General features: G+C 47.9%; 1 protein-coding gene across 1 annotated transcript; it reads right to left on the reverse strand.

Annotated features, from left to right (window-relative positions):
- Positions 1 to 5,241: 5,241 nt before the first annotated feature.
- LOC144101624 (uncharacterized) lies at positions 5,242 to 16,342 on the reverse strand. The gene is made up of 5 exons (XM_077634765.1): positions 16,090 to 16,342; positions 14,674 to 14,948; positions 8,776 to 9,182; positions 7,399 to 7,753; positions 5,242 to 6,645 (listed from the first exon to the last, which is right to left on the reverse strand). The coding sequence occupies exons 1-5, from the start codon at positions 16,340 to 16,342 to the stop codon at positions 6,331 to 6,333; spliced, it is 1,605 nt and encodes a 534-aa protein (XP_077490891.1). The 3' UTR covers positions 5,242 to 6,330.
- Positions 16,343 to 17,775: the final 1,433 nt, after the last annotated feature.

Here is a 17,775-nt window from a genome sequence, read left to right on the forward strand (position 1 = left end):
TGCTTTTTTAGAGAATTCCGAAGGGATATTCACAAAAGAAGAAAAGGGCGAAAATAAATTTACGAGCAATGTGAGTACCAATATCACCGGTAGTGATCAAGCCAAAGGCATTGTGATACTTGAGAGATAGCAGCCTCATAGAGAGAACGGCACTGTCAACATCCTAAAGGAACTAAGACCATGCGGTGCTTTTTTTTTAATATTATCTACATTTAGCAGACCTGACCTTGGGCGCTATGCAGAATGCACCGAATTTTGCGAAACTCAGAATCAGCGCCAGCTCTGCTGACGCCCTCAGAACTAATGGTGTCAGGACATAAAAGTGATCCCTCGGCAGGACTCAAGTTTTGTTGGGTTATCTAGAATCACTGTAGAATTGTTGCCACTTGGGCGCCACCTACTGTGCTTCGTGGGCGGTCGAGAAAGTACGCCTCAGTGCTACTCAGTGAGCCCCAGGGCACATACCCACCGTAGTACTGTACCGCAGAGGTGGCCTAGTCGTTGAGCATCCGCCCCGCACGCGGGAGGTGCGGGGTTTAATCCCCAGTGCAGCCCGGTAGCCACCGGTGATACAATGGGTAAAAACGTCCCCTGGTCTGGTACTCGGCTTATTCGGAGTGAAATGCTTGGACAACGTAGAAGACTGGTCGAGTTGGTATGTACTCATCCTAAACACAGCGCACACCAGACAGGGACGACGGAAGAAAACGACAACACGATCACTGCTGCTGCTGACTTCGACTCTGACTCTGACTCTGTGTTAAAAAAATGTGGTGATCGATACCCAAGTAGTCTCGCGCAGCGGCCTTTGTTCGCGTCCCCGCGGTTATTTGTGATGTCTTTTTCTGCTCCTTTTTCTATGGTCGGGACGGAGTGGACATACATCTGCAAGAGACAATTTTTCTAGGCTCTAAAACTCCGGTTTAGTCCTTTCTCACTTATACATGCCGATAGAATTATCTTAGACAGCCCAATGGAGAGCTCAAATTAAGCATTTGGAGAAATACGCGTAGCGGGCATGGCTACGACTTGAGGTGGGAACACCTGTGGTGGGAACGTATCTATAGCGTGAATGATTAGGAGCTACATTTTTAAAGTACGCTGCTAGCGTTGGTGAAACGAAAGATAAGAAGCGGACGGTTCCAGCGGCCATCGCCCCTCACGCTCTGCTTACAACATACCTTAATTCCCTGCTCCTTATGGGCGATGGAGTTACATATGCTGCATTCTTCGTTGATAAAATCTAGTTCCAACGAGGCTGAAAACGAGGTAGCTGTGGTGGCTGCAAGCGAAGTTAATTAGTTTCTTTTGGAGTTGAGCGATTGGCGGATGTGTTGTTGTCACGTATGATGTTATCGAAATGAACTGGTGACGTCACGATAACTGTTTTTTTATTTTGAAGTTCTATAATTCAGCTACTAATGAGCGTTGTTCATTAGGACGCGGTTGCATCTGAGCCCTGACAACCTGAATGTGTCCAGCGTAAAGATAAAAAAAGGTTGCGGCGCCTTGCAAAAGAAAGGGCCAAAGAAAACTGCTACCAGTTTGTGTGGAGCTCTGGTGGCAAGATCTGTGCTCGTAAGCAGCCTCGCGCACGCGCCATTTGCATTGCAACAGAAAGTGATCTGGACAAGATTGTATAAATTTGTGCACTTTCCTGGTGTGAGTATGGGTTGGTTCCTCAAGCAAAATGTCTTATCATACCATACGGTCTTTCGCTAATTTAGTTCATACTGAAAAATTGTGTTTAGCAAAAGGAGTTTCTATACTAAATATGAACGCAAGAAGTCTAAAGAATAAACTAGAACAGGTTGTAAGCCTTCTTTCCGAGCTTAACTATTACTTTGATTTTCTAGCGTTTACGGAAACTTCGTTCACCAACAGTGCATATATTCGCTATTTAGCAGGGTACACGCATACAACTATTTATCGCGCACATAAGCGTGGTGGAGGCGTATCTGTCTACATCCGGGATGGTTGTTCCTTTGAATGTCAAGCTGACCTTACATGCACGTGTGATGATTTTGAGTCTTTGGCACTCGTACATAAAAACATTGTAATTGTTGCTGTATACAGACCACCCCAGGGCATCCTTACAAGCTTTTTTAATTACATTGATTATGTCCTACAGTTGGTAAACATGCACAGAAAGCATATAGTAATATCAGGGGATTTTAACATCGATTGTCTCTCCAGTAACAATGCTAGTGTTCAATTATTGGAAGTCGTGCTTGCAAATGGCTGCGAAAATCTTATTCAAGAGTCTACAAGAATGTCATTAAATTCAAAGACTATGATTGACCTTTGTTTTACCAATTTTCCGAAGTTTAATACGTACTCTGGGGTACTCGGCTCAGATGTTAGTAATCATTTGCCAATATTTGCTGTATTTCCAACCCACATACATGCCGAAACACCAGCCTATACCAAACAACTCATAAACAGAAAAAGCATAGGTTTGTTTCTTTCATTACTCGAAAATGTCCAGTGGACCAATGTTTACGCAGAACCAAATCCTTCTTGTTCTTATGGTAAGCTTATTGCCAAGGTACAAGCCAATTATAGTGCCGCGTTTCCAGAGATCTCTATCACTAGGCATGGAAAGGCGAGGAAGCCATGGGTTACAACTGAGCTCTATAAGCGTATAAAATACAAGGATTGGTTGCTTAACCAGTTCCTACGAACAAGAGAGATTCAGATATTACATGAATTCAAGAAACTTCGAAATAGGTTGAGTGGGGACCTAAAGAAGGCAAAATCTGAATATTACCAACGCAAACTTGGCAACTCTTTGGTAACCCTCAGAGAGCTGGAAAACGTTTCGTGAGCTGACGGGAAATAACGCTACTGCCTTACCACCTGAAGTAAAAATAGGTGGCACACGCTATTTCGGTAAACCGTTAGCAGATATATTCAACACTCATTTTGTGGAAGCAGGCGCTGGAAACTCGGCACCTCCTTCGTGTCTCGGTAGTACTTTAGAAGAGTATATGAGCATGCATATTCCTGATTCAGTTTTCTTGCCCCTACCTCTCTCGAATAAGTAAATGCTATACTATGCTTACTCGACAATAGATCAGCAGCCGGCTGTGATGGAATAAAAGCCGCGCCGGTGAAGGCCGCTTCGCATATCTTATCTGAGCTATAGACGTATATCTGTAACCGCATGCTTGAATCTGGTATATTTCCTGACAAGATGAAAATAGCTCGCGTTGTTCTAATTCATAAGGGAGGTACATATAATGACCTAAATAACTGTAGACCCATTTCGGTCCTGCCGCTTTTCTCTAAAGTAGCAGAGCGAATCATATACAACAGTTTAAATGTCTTCCTTCTTTTGACTCATGTAATTTCAGAGCAGCAGTACGGTTTTCAGAAAGCAAAATTGACGGAGAAGGCGCTACTACTAACAAAAGAAAAAATTATCAAAAATATCGAAGATAAACTTTATACAGTTGGGATTTTCTTAGACTTCAGTAAAACGTTCGACTCTATTAAGCATCACATATTGATTAAGAAGCTTGATGTATATGGTATTAGGGGAATAGCCCTAGCCCTTATTATTCTTAACTACCTCAGCTCAAGATTTTCAATTTTGTGTGTTAAATGGTTCTCAATCTGGCACGCAACTTATTAAATACGACGTGCCGCAAGGATCAGTAGTAGGTCCTTTGTTGTTTATGCTATACATAAATGACATTGTTAACATTCCAATGACTAAACAGAATGTGTTCAATGCCGATGACACTAATTTTTTTTTTCGCTGGCGCTAATCTTAAAAAAAAAGAAGTAAAGTCAAACGCTTGGCTACAGGTACTAAACACCTGGTTGTATTTAAACAAATTTCAACTGAATACAAAGAAAACAAAATCTTTTCTTTTCCGTTCCAAAAATAAGCCGACTGGTTATGATATCACACTGTGCTACGCGTCGACTACACCAGAACAAGTGGACAGCCATTCATTTCTTGGCGTCACTTTTCACAGAAATTTAAGCTGGTCTGATCACATAAACAAGGTTCGTGTAAAAGCAGCACGGTCTATAGGCATGATATGTAGACTTCGTTATCTTCTACCCACTTGGTCCAAGAAAAAATGTACTTTTCACTTGTTCATTCATATTTCAACTACTGTTTATTAGTTTGGGGCACCTGCGGTTGAACTGAAATGAAAAAATCGTTAGCGCTTCAACATAAAGCGGTTCGATTATTGATGCCCTCCAGAACCTACATCAGCGCAGGTGAACTAATGAAGCAGCTTGCTATACCACCTGTTACAATCTCCTACACTATCAGATTATGCCTTCTTGTATACAGAAAAATAACACAGAACTACAATAGCTTCTATAATCAATGCCTAAGCAGAGATACGAGTTACTTTTTTCGGAAAACCTCAGTTGTAGTAGAGCGTCCTCGTACCAGTTATAGAAAGGAAACTGTGGAATATAAAATCATGCTAATCTGTAATGCTTACCCTAAATTGATTGATAATGCAAGGAAATGTAAAACAGCTCGCAAATTTAAGCGCGAATGCTAGAATTTCATATGTCTGAATGTTTTTTGTAATTCGCGGTCTTGGGATGATGTTCCTTGTTTCTTTTTACTTCTTACTCCCACCCTGAACAGAGCATTCCTTTCACTGATTGCCTTTAAATTTACTAACAATCTTTTACTTTCCTTTTGCTTTTTGCACTGCACTGTTACATTGTTTTTCATATGTACATTTTGACGCAGTATAATATTCTGGATAATGTTGCTCGTTCGTGTATAACTGTTGTTGTGGAGAGCGACTGCTGACGCTCCCCTGTTGCTACACCGTCGGTGCCCTCCGAGGCCAGGGCCTAGTCAGGAGGATGTGTTCCCTCCCTTTGCCCTGCCTCAAGGGCAAGAACTTTGTATTACCTCAATAAAAGTCAATAATAATAGCAACAACAACAACAACAAAGAAAAGCATGAAAAGTATTCCCCGTTACTCGCATGTTGCTGATGGTAAGCCTGAAGTTAGCATGTATTCTCGATTGGTTCATATTACTTTATTGTACACATATTCTCAATGTATAAGACAGTGAACAATTCTTAGAAAACATAGCGCAAAAAGGACACGGACGACACAGAAGTGGACAGGACAGCGCCTGTCCTGTCCACTTCTGTGTCGTCCGTGTCCTTTTTGCGCTATGTTTTCTAAGAACTGTTACCAACTAGCCCAAACCAAGCTACTGTTACAGTGAACAATGCAAGTTTTTTATTGTTAATGTGAGAGGAGCTTGTAAAAATATTAGTGGAGTGCTACTCACTTGCAGTCTTCGTCCATTTATCTTTCCACTCCAGTTAGAAGAGGTTGGTGCAATATTCTTATCTGCTTGTGGTGCGATGTCTTCTAATCGCTGCGCTTTGTGACGTCAAGCGTTGTACAGCTTTCAGCCTATGTAGCCCACCAGAATAGGTGTTGGAAATAGCTAGTATTTAATGGCATTCACTCTGGGAAGAGAGCTTGCTCTGCAGTTTGACGATCTTTTAGAGAAAGTGCATACGCCTGAGTGGAAAAATAAGCTGGTCCGATGCTTAAGCCGGTCAGGAGCTCTACGCATGAACAAGTTAACGGACCAGCCTTGAAGAGATCCGCATAAGCGGAGGGCGACAAAGCCCTTGTGATCTGTAAGCGAGCTACAGACGAGTGTCTGAAGCCGCATAAAAATGTATTAAGGCGCATAGGGAAAAAAGCACTCTAGCGATTTCGATGCGAATGGCGCTGAGGCATCGATCAATGAAGTCACATATTTGTTTAAAAATTTGTCGTTACGGCAGCTGTACGAGCATAGTCCTTCAGGTGTCTTGGTGCACGGTTTTTCAAGTCTACACACAAGAGAAAAATACTTAGTTAAAGACTTCTTGAAGTAATTATAAATCGTCCGCACGCAATTAAAAAAAATGACAAGCAGAACAAGAAGCAAACACACGCACGCAATGGTAGACGCAAAGAGACATTAACTGCGCGCAACGAAAAAGAAGCAAAATCAAGCAGTCAAGCCAGCCGATCGGCAACTCGAATGATCACTAAGGCAATAGATTAATCAGCCGATCAGCATGTGGACGAAGTAATCAATCGACTGATCAGCCAGTATATCGATTAATTGGTTGCTCAATCGAGCAAGTAAACAGTTAATAAATCACTTGTCAGATAGTTCATGTGATCAATCAGTCAGTGGGTCGATGTCCGTGTGAATCGAACAAGTGATCTGTCAGTCGATGAGCCAGATCAATAGCTCGGTGGCTGTGCTCAGGCAAACGCACAGAGCCGCTGAGGTGCGCGTAGTGCCGGAGCAGAGCGTGCATCAGGGCCGAGCAGAGAGGTTCCCCGAGAAGGCGGCCCTGCAGCGGTCTTCGGAGCGCATGTAGCTGCCCTGCGAGCAGGAGAAGGCGCGCGAGAAGTGTTCGGAGTGCCGCAGCGGCACGTTGCAGGCGCCCTTTCCGCCCGAGTGGCCGCAAAGCGTGAAGCAGTGCGCCACGTAGAGCAGCTGCCGCCCGGAGAGGGGCACGTCGTGGAGCCGCTCTGCGCCCTGCGAACCCTCTTGCTCGAGCACTGTGGCCACTACGTCCAGGGCGGCCGCCAGTACGCTCCGCCTCTCCTGGTCCTGGTTCTCCCCGGACTGGAAATCGGATCGATTGGTCGGCAGATCGATTAATCGGTGAACGACCGTCTATCAGTCGGTCGGTCGGCCAGTCAGTCGGTAATCACTCATCCAGTCAGCAATCAGTCATTCGCTCGATCAGTCGATCAATGTCACCGTCAGTCATCAAGTTAGTAGACCAATCAGTCAGTCGGTCAATCAATAAGTCAAGCAATAAATCAGACAGTGGATTGATCTATCCAATCAGTCAGTCATCAACAAATCAGTCACAATCAACCAACCAATCGCTCGATCAGTCAGTTGATCAGTGGATTACAATCGTCAATTGGTTGACGAAATAGTCGATCGATCGGTCGGTCGATCGATCGATCAATCAATCAATCAATTAATCAATCAATCAATCAATCAATCAATCAATCAATCAATCAATCAATCTTCACTTAAGAACATTTTCTCTGTACACAGGCTGACTGAGACCGACACAGGCTCGTCGCCAATGAGGTTTATAAAGCGTTCTTTGCAAATGCTATACACAGAGCACAACTCTCCAACTGCGTTTTCCTAAATGAGGACATATGGTTAGCGTGTTTCTTACCGATTTTAGCGGCGCTAAGCAGTTTTTCTCTGCGGCGCTAGTCGTGTGATCGAAATCGTGGTTTCAAAGCAACCAGCGTGCTCAGTGGAGAATCTCGCAATTTTGTTTAAACTAAGTCCTTCCGCTACGTTTCACAGACCTCTCGGCGATGTAATAGTTAAATTTCACTCACGTACATTAAGTATCACGTGGCTGAAGCAGCTGTCGAAGTCGTCCCACGCCTTCGGCTGGTGGCCTCGCAGGTGCAGCTGCTTGTAGGCCGACACGGTGGCTCTGGCCACCTCCACGCCGAAGGTGCCCAGGCGGACGGCAGCCGGGGCAGTCACGTGGTACATGGGTGAGCCTATGATGGCCGGCATGAGCGTGTAGTCGGTCCGGTCGGACAGCATGAGCGGCCTGAAGAAGTCCGTCTGGCGCAGCCACTCGGGGTCCAGGTCGCCGATCAGGTCTCCCTCTGTCCGGTGGCGGGCGCGGGTCGCGTCCAGGAGGTTCTTCACGAAGCTCGACTCCATGTCCGGATACTCGGAGAATCTGCCACGTGAAACTAATCATTCTGTCGGGCCGGCATCGTTGTATTCTGACACTGTATTTTGACGCCAGTGATACCGCCGCTGCCAATGCGTGCGTCCTTAGAAGCCAAGTGGCTCCTTAACGTTGTGGAATCTTTCGTATGATACTTAGCATGTAGATAAGCAGCAGTAAGTTGCTATTTCTACCGAGGCTATAGAACATAACTTTGGTTTCCTGCATACTAATTTTTAGACCCACTGTTCTGCTCTGCCTCCCACAGATGCCGCAGGACGGGACAAAAAGAGTGAAATAAAGAATGAAAATGGGGGAGGGGGGGGGGGGGTATAACACATTTTGCAGGTTCTCTCAGATAATGAATGGCAGATAACAAATATCCTTCAGGAGAAAAGTATATAACAGCTGCATCCTTCCGGCACTCGCCAATGGGACAGAAACGTGGAGGCTAACGAGAATGGTTCTACTTAAGGACAATGCAGTGAACTATGGAAAGAAAAATGATAGGTATAACGTTGACAAAGAAGGCAGAGTGAGTCATGGAAAGAAACGAGCGTTAATGACATCCTAGTCGAAATCAAGTGGAAGAAGAGCGTAGGAGGGGGTGGCGGAAAGTAAAGCGAGTGGATGACAAGTTTGCGGGGATAGGGTGGCCTCAGTGGGCACAGGAGAGGCTTAATTGGAGAGAGATGAGAGAGGCTTTTGCCCTGCAGTGGGCATAGGCTGACGGCGATGATGAAATCGGTATCATATGCTAACTAGAGGCAATGCTTGAGTTTGGCTGTATTACAGGCTCGCAGTATATTCGTCACTATCAGCATGTAATCGCTAATTACGCAAAGAAGCGGATTAAGCGAGCACTCGCTCTAGCCGCTACGCAAAGCACGCCTCCTGCGTGCAGAATTGCCGGCTTTCTCTTATAGGTTGGATGCTTCGACGAGCAATATGGGAGATCTACGCGCAACTCTGGATCCCGTGGGTAGCCTATGCAGCAACTCTAGTGACCAGTGAAAGAGCGCGTCACCTACCTTGCATCGATGTCTTCGGCTCGCGTCCGGTCGATGTAGTGGAACACCGCGTCCAGGTCGCCCCACGGGTAGGTGGCGCGCGCGAGTGTCTGAAACACTGTGCGCCGCACGGCAGTCACAATGTGCGTCTGGTCGGCGCGGACCTGTTCGGTGAAGATGCCCTGCACCATGGGCGCGAAGAGGGCCACACCCGTCAGCCGGATGGTGGTCTCCAGGCACAAGGCCCGGTGAGGCTGTTCCGGGTTCTCGGCGTCGTAGTAGTAGTTCCTGATGAGCTGCCGGTTGGCGAACCGCGACGTGTGCTGCACCACGACCCAGCCCAGGAGCAGCTCGATGTATTTCTCGCTGTACGCCACCTCGGCCAGCAAAAACGAGGTGTAGCGCTTGTGCGTGAAGACTACCGGGATCTGCGGGGGTTCGAGGAGATATTTTGAAAAGGAGGTATACGTCGCTGACGAAAGTCAAGGGGAAAAAAATTTGCAATGGTTTGACTCTTACACCTAGTGAGACGAGCGAAAGGTCTAGTTAAGCAAGGCTACAAATTGTTTTGCTTGGCCAAGTTAAGTCAGGGTACGCATTCTGTTGCCAATTGATCTAGATAAGCAAGGTTACAAATTGTTTTGCTTGGTCTAGTTAAGCAGAGTACACATTGTTTTTCTTGGTCCGTGTTCTTGTTGCGCAGTTCGTCTTTTTTGCATTATGATCAACCAACTAGCCCGACAAGTCCTGTTGTTACACATTATTTCGCTTGATCTAGTAAAGCAAGGGTACAAATTGTTTTCCTTGGTCTATTTAAGCAAGGTTACGCATTGTTTTGCTTGGTCTAGTTAAGCAAGGTTACGCATTGTTTTGCTTGGTCTAGTTAACCAAGGGTACACATTGTTTTCCTTGATCGCCTGGCCTCCATGGCCTCGCAGAGCGCGCCAGAGTGAGTACTGGAAGCGAGCACAGCTGCCACGCTTGTACATAGGGAGTCAGTGGTTAGGAGAGGAGGATTCACGTGATCATGCGAGCGGCGGGACCCGGCGCGGCGGTAACCGGCGCAGCTGTGACGAGTCACGTGGTATGACGTTAGGCCACTCCTACGGTTTAGAGGTCACGGCGCACCGTTCGTGACCTTCAGAGTTGCGGCTCAGAGGTTAAGAGCTTTCGCTCTCAAAATAACGTTTCGGTATCCGCATGGGCTCCTTTGTCATAACTATACGGGCTCCGAAACGTCGCTCTTGGCATTCACTCTGCCACTGATTGTATTGCTTCTTTTGGAAATTTTGGCCGAGTTGGTTGACGTTCTTAGCACCTCAGCACTCGAAACCGATGACCCATTTCGCGTCAGCATTCCGAAGAGGTCGTGAACTTCTAGAACGGCCCCTCATGGAAGATGTGGAAGGAGTTCAGTGTTGATGCCGCGGATTTGTGCTATGCTCTTGCGCGGAGTGGAATGGCTAAGATATGTAAAGAAATGTACAGGAAAAAAAGTGAGATTGCTTTCAGAAACCGGACTGGGATTTCCGTTTAGGCTTTTTAGACATTTTCTAATTTCAATCAGGTTTCAGGGTCGCATCATGGTGCATACACAAATCAGGTGGATAAGTTAACATGTGGCACCTCTATAACGTTACATTTTTGTTGCGTAAGTTGAGTCCTGTATTGTCAGGTATCTCAGTGGCATTGATGTCCATATCTCCAGGCATGTAGTCGAATACCTTGTTCTTGTAAGCGTTGGGATTATTCTGTCTGTTGTCATGCCTCGGACTGTTCAATAAATATAGTTTGGGGCTCACCTTCGCAGTTGATGATGATGATTATAGCTTTTTATGGTGCAGGCGCATCTTTAGCCATAGAGCGCCATGGCACAAGGTGCTTTCAACTACTCAAGGTGGGGTCAAAGACCCATTTTCCCAGCATTTCACCCCAGATAAACAGGACACCAGGCCAGAGGAAAGCTTGTTGTACACACTATCACCGGTGAGTAGCCGGCGGCACTGGGGATCGAGCCCCGCACCTCCCGCATGCGAGGCGGATGCTCAACCCCTCGGACACCACTGCGGTCCTTCGCAGTTGGGTTACCCCAGGATAAGAGCCGTCATTTTCTTGACCACCTCCGTACTAAAACGTTTAATATGAGCCGCTTGTATAGATTGATGGGAATATGGAGGTCATAAGATTTGGAATATTATATAGGAACCCATTACTTGTCTGTACGGGGTCGATAATCACTACACGTAATTTCCATACGATTTCTATACAGTGCACATGACGTCATGTGGAGTCCGTAAGATTCCATACGGGCTTCCATGTATTCCATGCCGACTCCAGATGCTCGATACTGACACCGTGAAATTTCTTATGGAGACTTATGGAATTGTGGAACTCGTCATACGAAAACTTCCAGTAGCGCTGCTACTATTTATGCCCGACCATGCCTGCTGGGTGTATGATTCTAGGTCCCTGGAGCGTTTACTAAATAAAAACTGGGGGCTCTCAAAGTTTGTGAAAAGAGGAAGTGCTGTCAGCTTCTTGGGACAGCTTTCATGAGATCCTGCATTTTTTCCTTCTCTTTTGAGCGCAGTTCCACATGACCCGTTTAAAAAAAAGGCAGTTTTTCATCATCCAGGCTTACGTATGCCAACTTGACCGTCGTTCCCTATCACCATAGGTTGCACATGGTCAAAAAGATCAGAGATTATGATTTAAATAAATATTCTCTTGCTGTCTTCTCTTGCTCTTGCCACTCTCTTGCATCACTGACGGTCACAAGAAAAAAAAGTCATTCACTCAACAGCCACTGTGCCTCGTGTGCTGAGTGATCGCTTTGTGTGAACAACACTGCCGCCATTTATCTCCGTTGGTATCAGCGGTTCGCGTGGTCAGGCGCAATCTTGTCACAGTGAGAAAACGTGTGCGTTAGTATCCTTGTCACTGTGCTTGAAGGAACGTGCTTTTCCTGAAAGCTTCGCCGGTTCGATCTTGTGTGTCCTGTTTTTTGGTTGTTTTGTCTTCTGATATGTGTGCTCGGTTGTAATTTCAGAGGCCATTCCCCGCATTCAGCCGTTGTGTGTTTGGCTAAGTAGGTTTGTCTGAAGCCGCTTTTGTGGCAGGCTGCTCACCTTCCCACTGGGTGGTGGGCAACCTGCCAGCCGTGTCAGGCGGCAACCCATTTATTCGTGAGAGGCTGGTCGGGAAGAGCAACGTGGGTCGCCACCCAACCCAAGGCCCACCGGTGGCAACACCTGCTATAGCACCTGGCTTGTGGCACTGCAGCACTGCTCACTTGTATACTGGGTGGCGTACTTGCCAAGGTGTAGCCGGTGGGCAGGTGAACAGTGGCACAAGGCAGGTTTCTATGGCAGGTGTTGCCATTCCTCCTTTCACTTTTGCATGATGGAACACACACGCCAACGACCACTTTAACCTAGTAGAGCAGCACAGCACCTAAACTCATCATGCTAGCGCACATATCCACATTTCGTTTAATTAACCAAATCGACTGACATTTTTTGCATTTCTTTTCCATTAAGGTATTAATTGTGAGTACAGTGCTGTGTCGCCTAATTCGTGTTGTTTTGTCCTCGTCCGTCCGTTGGTTACGAGCTAGAGACTCATGCGGTTAAGGCGCATGATATTGTCATTGGGTCTCACAAGTCCCATCTCATTAAGTTACGCGGAAGAGCCTTTAGGTATGTGCGTGATGCAAATCCATCATGTGGTCGATGGCCGATGACGACACCACGGAGGACTGTCTCGTCGCGTGATTATGACGTCTTCCTGTGCCAACGAATTGATCTACGCAGATCAACTGGCTAACAGCTGACACTGTCAAATCCGCGCCGCGAAGCCGTACCTCCACTTCGACGGACAAGTTGAAGAACTTCCGGATGGCCCTGAGCAGCCGCTGCGTGACGTTGCGCAAAGTGACGTTGCGACCGAACTCGTCGATCAAGTAGACCCCGGGCTCTTCGTGTATCTCGGCGAGCTTCTGCAGCAGCTCTGTCTCGACGTCGCTCGTAAACTCGTAGGTGACGCCCTCTTCGCTGCCCGTCCCGTAGGAGTCGAACAGCGTCTGGAAGTACCGCCGGTGGGCCTCCTCGTTGGCGCGCAAGCCGGCCAGCTGGAACAGAAACTGGTCCAGGTTGCTGGTAGGATGGGCAATCACCTGCGAGGCCGCGAAAGCGGTTGCCTCTACATACAGAGGCTAGACAGCTTATACATGGTGCTTCACCCAAGACTTCCCACAATTTTTAAAAATAAGTTTTTTAAGTTAGCAGAGCGCCGTTTTTCAGCACTGGTGCAGTACAACAGAATACAACTTAAATACGCTAACTGGCAGCCTGTTTAACTAATATTGAATAGTAGTCTTTTTAACTATTAGCGTTAGGCTCCCTAATTATTAAGAGGCGTGTAGCACACTGTAAGTGATATCCACATCAGTTTTTAGAATTTTGATAATGCGGCTACCTTCGGCGCTGTGGCTCAACAAATTTTCGCTTTTTTGACGAGTTGTGTGTACTGGAGAGGTTGCTTTGCCTGCAAGCTTCAGGCAGCGCATGATGTAGCCAAAATTTGTTGGGCCACAGTGTCGAGGGAAACTGCATTTTTGAGATCCTGAAATCTGATAAGGATATTACTTACGGTGGGCTACACGCTCGAAGGCGCTCGGCTATCTCAAAAAACCTATTTTTTAAAATTAAGTAGTCTTAGGTGAAACACCCTGTATAAGCTCCATCCGGTGTAGGCAGAGCGCAGTAGTGGACGGCTCCAGATTCACGTCGACCACCTAGGTTACTTTTGTTTGTCCGTTTTTTCTGCCTTGAAAAGGCCTACGGGCCTAGCAATGATGAAAATGAACTCGAAACATCAGTGCGTCGCGTTAATAATTAATTTCAAACGATTTTGTTCCTGTACTTTCGGTCTTGGTAGGCGCCAGCGATGAAGTGAGCCTTGACGTCATGGCAGACCGGACAAACCTTGACTACCACATTTCTCGTGGCGTCGACGCCGCCAGCGAGCACTGGTTGTTCACAGGAACAACAGGAACTGGTTGTTCATGTGAACAATTATTGGATTTAGTGACGTTAAATTAATTGGGGCAAGTTCAACTTGTTGCTGTTTGCTCAGTAATGCTTGTTAGTTCGAGTATTAGTCTGCACCGAATGAACAGTTACAGCATTCAAAGCATTTAGGCCTAGTACTTCCCACAGAGCATTTGCTCATAACAAATTTTCCTAACTTTTCTTCCACGCTCGTCTGGCAAGAAGAATAAAAAGAAACTCCCGACACAGTTCTTCAGCTGTATATGAGCCTCGAACGAAGCAGTGGAGCTCGCGATTGACGCCGGTATCGAATCCAACGGCAAAGAATAACATCCACGGAAAACTGTCCCTTAATAGGAAATTGGAGAGGAGACTTAAGCTTCTACGCGATGGCGTAGTGGGTTATGCTTTCCATTCTCAGCAGTTTGACACCTTTGAACGCATTTTTTCATTGTTTTAATAATGAATTGATCAATTACTTGCCATAAATTTTCTTAATTAGCATTGTCAACCATTTGCTTCTATTTCTGAACATTTTGACATCTTTGAAGCCCCGTTTTTCCATTTTTTCAATTTTAATTTACTTAATTCATGAATTATTCAGTTACAACTATTTATTTAACTGGTCATCGCCTATCGCAAACCAATCAACGGTCAATTACTTGAACCACAAATTGCCACTATACGATTTTTTTACGCAGCCCCTGATTATTCCGACACGTGATGCCGACTACGCCGACGGCTTTTCGACCGAACGAGCTGTATACATACGCTATCGCGTAAAAAGGAGGCTACGCTAAACCTAATTCGGCACACGAAAGAAGCGGCGACAAACAAACAAGGGCTTCACCGCAGTGGCGCCACCCACCTGGAAGACGTTGTTGCGGACGAATCCCACGCGGAAATCCAGCAGGGAGGGCCAGTTAAAGATCTGGTTCACGTACACCATGGAGTAGAAGACGTCAATAGAGGCCGATGGCAGCGGCCAGTTCAGGTTGGCGTCGCGCATGTAGCCGCGGATGCGCGGCGTGTAGTCCGTGTCCTGGAGCAGTATCTCCTCGCACGTCCTGAAGAGCCGCGCCGCCTTCTGCGACGCCGTCTGGCCCTCGGCCGGGAAGTTCTCGTGCCTGTCGGCCAAACGCACTGGTCAAAAGTTCCCAGTTGGACGAAAATGTTTTCGTAGGACACACGTAAAGTAAAAAAAAATGTAGTCTGTCTCGTCGTCGAGAGTATAGGTTTAAGCACGAAGTGCATTGCCAGGACGGCGCAACGCATTCCAGAACGGCTCAGAGATGGTGGCATCTGGACTTGGGTATCGGCCAAGTTTATTACCTTCTTAACGTTCCCCTATTTCCATCCGCGCTACAGTTAAAAGAAATAGGCATCGCGCATTGTGTCCTTGGCTGCTTTCAAAGATCTTGAGGCCGCCGCTATGAGTCACTTTCCGTAGCTGAACTGCGCACTTGCCTTCTTTTGCGTTGGATTCAAAGAGATGGCCGACGAACCGGGGGAAGGGTGAGATTATGAGGTTTGGAGATAGGATGGTTGCATCTGGTGTAGGACATGGAGGATAATTGGAGGTTAATTGAAGAGGCCTTCGTCCTGCTGTCCTTACTGAAGCGTATGAGCCGCTCATATAGAAATATGGTAATATATACTCGATATAATATTGTAGAGAAGAGAAAGTCGAAGCGCAATCGCCGCGTGCCGACGACGACACTGCTGCTGGCGGACCTCCCTGTTTTTAGTGCTTCTGCTATCACCTGTGCGCGTCGCCAACTTTTACGTCAAGCAAGCCGTGACATTTGGTGCAGGTGCTGAGTAACGTATTTCATGCAGCGTACCCCGCCTCGCAATTCGAGCCCGGTACTAAGTCCTGGCCTTCGGGTTTTCTTGGAGCCCTCGGGAGAAACAGAGACTCGAGCTAGCCGACGCCAGCAAAGCCAAGCGCCGGAATTCGGATTCTTGCCCGAGGGATCGAGACATCTAGGACGAACGCCACCATGCCGTCCCAGTAACAACAAACAGCCCCCGCAATTGCGCCGAGAATCGTCTAAGTGCCTGTCACCCCAAGACCTGTCGCCCCGTTCCGTGGCGATGGCCTTGATGATGTTGAAGACTGGGTACAGCACTATGAACGGGTAGCTCAACATAATGGGTGGACACCCGGCCAATGTCTGCACAACCTGCACTTCTCCTTAGATGCCACAGCGAAGTACTGGTTCGAGAACCACGAGGCTTCGCTAACATCGTGGGAGACGTGCAAGAGCGAACGGATACGCACATTCACAAAGCAGCACCGGCAACAGCATGCTGAAGATCTGCTCCACGCTGGTATCCAGGCTCCCGCCAAGAGCGTGAGAAGTTTCGTCGAAGACGTACTGCGTCTGAGTTCCCGTGAGGACCCTTGGGCTACTGAAGAGAAGAAGGTGCGGGCTTTGATGAGGGGTGTCTGGAATGACATCGTTGGAGGCCTCGTCTGCAATCCTCCTACCACAATAGCCGAATTCGTCGTTGAAGCGACCAACAGCGAGCATGCATTGGCGACAAGAACCAGTCACTTTCTGCGACTGAGCGCCCTTCCTGCCGTCTCAAGTCTTGCTTCGTCTTGCCTGAGCGGTGTTGGCCTCGCCGATGTTTGCGAAATTATCCGCGACGTCGTCCGAGTGCAGCTGAGGAGGCTGCTCCCAGTTCCTGACCAGCCTACATCTGTCTCCATCGCGACGGCCGTTCGGGACGAACTGCTACACGCGCTGGCGTCCGAAGACGTACCCATTGTAGCTGCAGCCATCCAGCCATCTCTGAGCTACGCCGCCGCAGTCCGTCGTCCGCCTCCCGTCCATCGTAAGTACCAGAACGCTGCCGATTCCAGCCCTCGACGCCACGAGTTCGTGCCCCCGTCTGATGCACGCCTGGACCTGGAACCACTGGGCCGCAGAAAAACCGACATCTGGAGGACTGCAGACCGGAGGCCGCTGTGTTTCCACTGCGGTGAGCCTGACCACATGCACCGCTACTGTCCGTACAGCGAACTCAGCCTTCGAGGTTTCAACCGGGCTGATCCGCCCCCCCCCCCCCCCCACCACGGAGAACAGCACCGCGAGATACAGGTCTACCTTCGACGCTCTCCATCGCCAGTGTCAGCTCCACCTCGCACCTCCCGGTCACAGCCCCCTAGCCGCTCAACACCCCTTTCTCGCGGATCTCACCGGGAGAGCCTTTCTTCACTTCGGGAGAACTAAGTACGGCGACGCCTGAAGGTGGCGTTGCCGGTGTTGCACGCAGTAAAGAACTTCCGTCTACTCTGGAATGTCCCAGCTCGACCGATGGCACCCTTGGAAGCGAAGACTGTTTTGTGGCCTCTAGCAATGTGAACGTTTTAATCGACGGTCGAGACGTAACGGCGCTTGCCGACACCGGCGCCGATAACACGGTCTTCAGCGGCAACTTCTCTCGGCGTCTTCGCAAGGTCGCCACCCAGTGAGACGGCCCGCCCTTACGAACCACGGGAGGTCGCCTCGTAAACCCTGTTAACAAGTCCACTGCCCACGTAGAGATTCATTCGTGATCTTGGAGAATTGCTCCAAAGATGTTATTCTTGGCATGGACTTTCTTTGTGAGTATGGCGCGGTAATCGACGTAGGGAGGAACAAGTTAACCCTTCGCGCACGTTCTTCATCGCCTATACCTCCTCGAGCCCCCGCGCTGCGATGAAAGTTGATGCCGACCATGTTCACTTGCCGCCGTTGTCGACAGTTTTCCTGCCAGTCCGAGCCGATACAACCGCATGTGGCGAAGGCGTTCTTGAAGGATGCGTCCAGATGCTACTTACGCGGGGCATTGGTGTAGCGCGAGGGATCGCAAATGTTCAACGTGGGCGTGCCAACAATTTCGTGACGAACTTCGGGAACGAGCCGGAGCACCTGACAAAAGGGGTAGTTATAGCCCAGCTGGACAAACTGAGCGATGT

Source organism: Amblyomma americanum, chromosome 8 (genome assembly GCF_052857255.1).
Source record: "Amblyomma americanum isolate KBUSLIRL-KWMA chromosome 8, ASM5285725v1, whole genome shotgun sequence".
Lineage (NCBI taxonomy): Eukaryota > Metazoa > Arthropoda > Arachnida > Ixodida > Ixodidae > Amblyomma > Amblyomma americanum.

Excerpts from the sequence above, each read along its gene's own strand:
- LOC144101624 (XM_077634765.1), bottom strand. The coding sequence starts at position 16,342 with ATGCTCGCTGTTGGTCGCTTCAACGACGAATTCGGCTATTGTGGTAGG. Across the intron at positions 14,949-16,089 it reads GCCGGTGCTGCTTTGTGAAT|TGCGTTTGGCCGACAGGCAC; the intron begins GTGCGTATCCGT and ends ACTTTTGACCAG. Across the intron at positions 7,754-8,775 it reads GCCGAAGACATCGATGCAAG|ATTCTCCGAGTATCCGGACA; the intron begins GTAGGTGACGCG and ends TTCACGTGGCAG.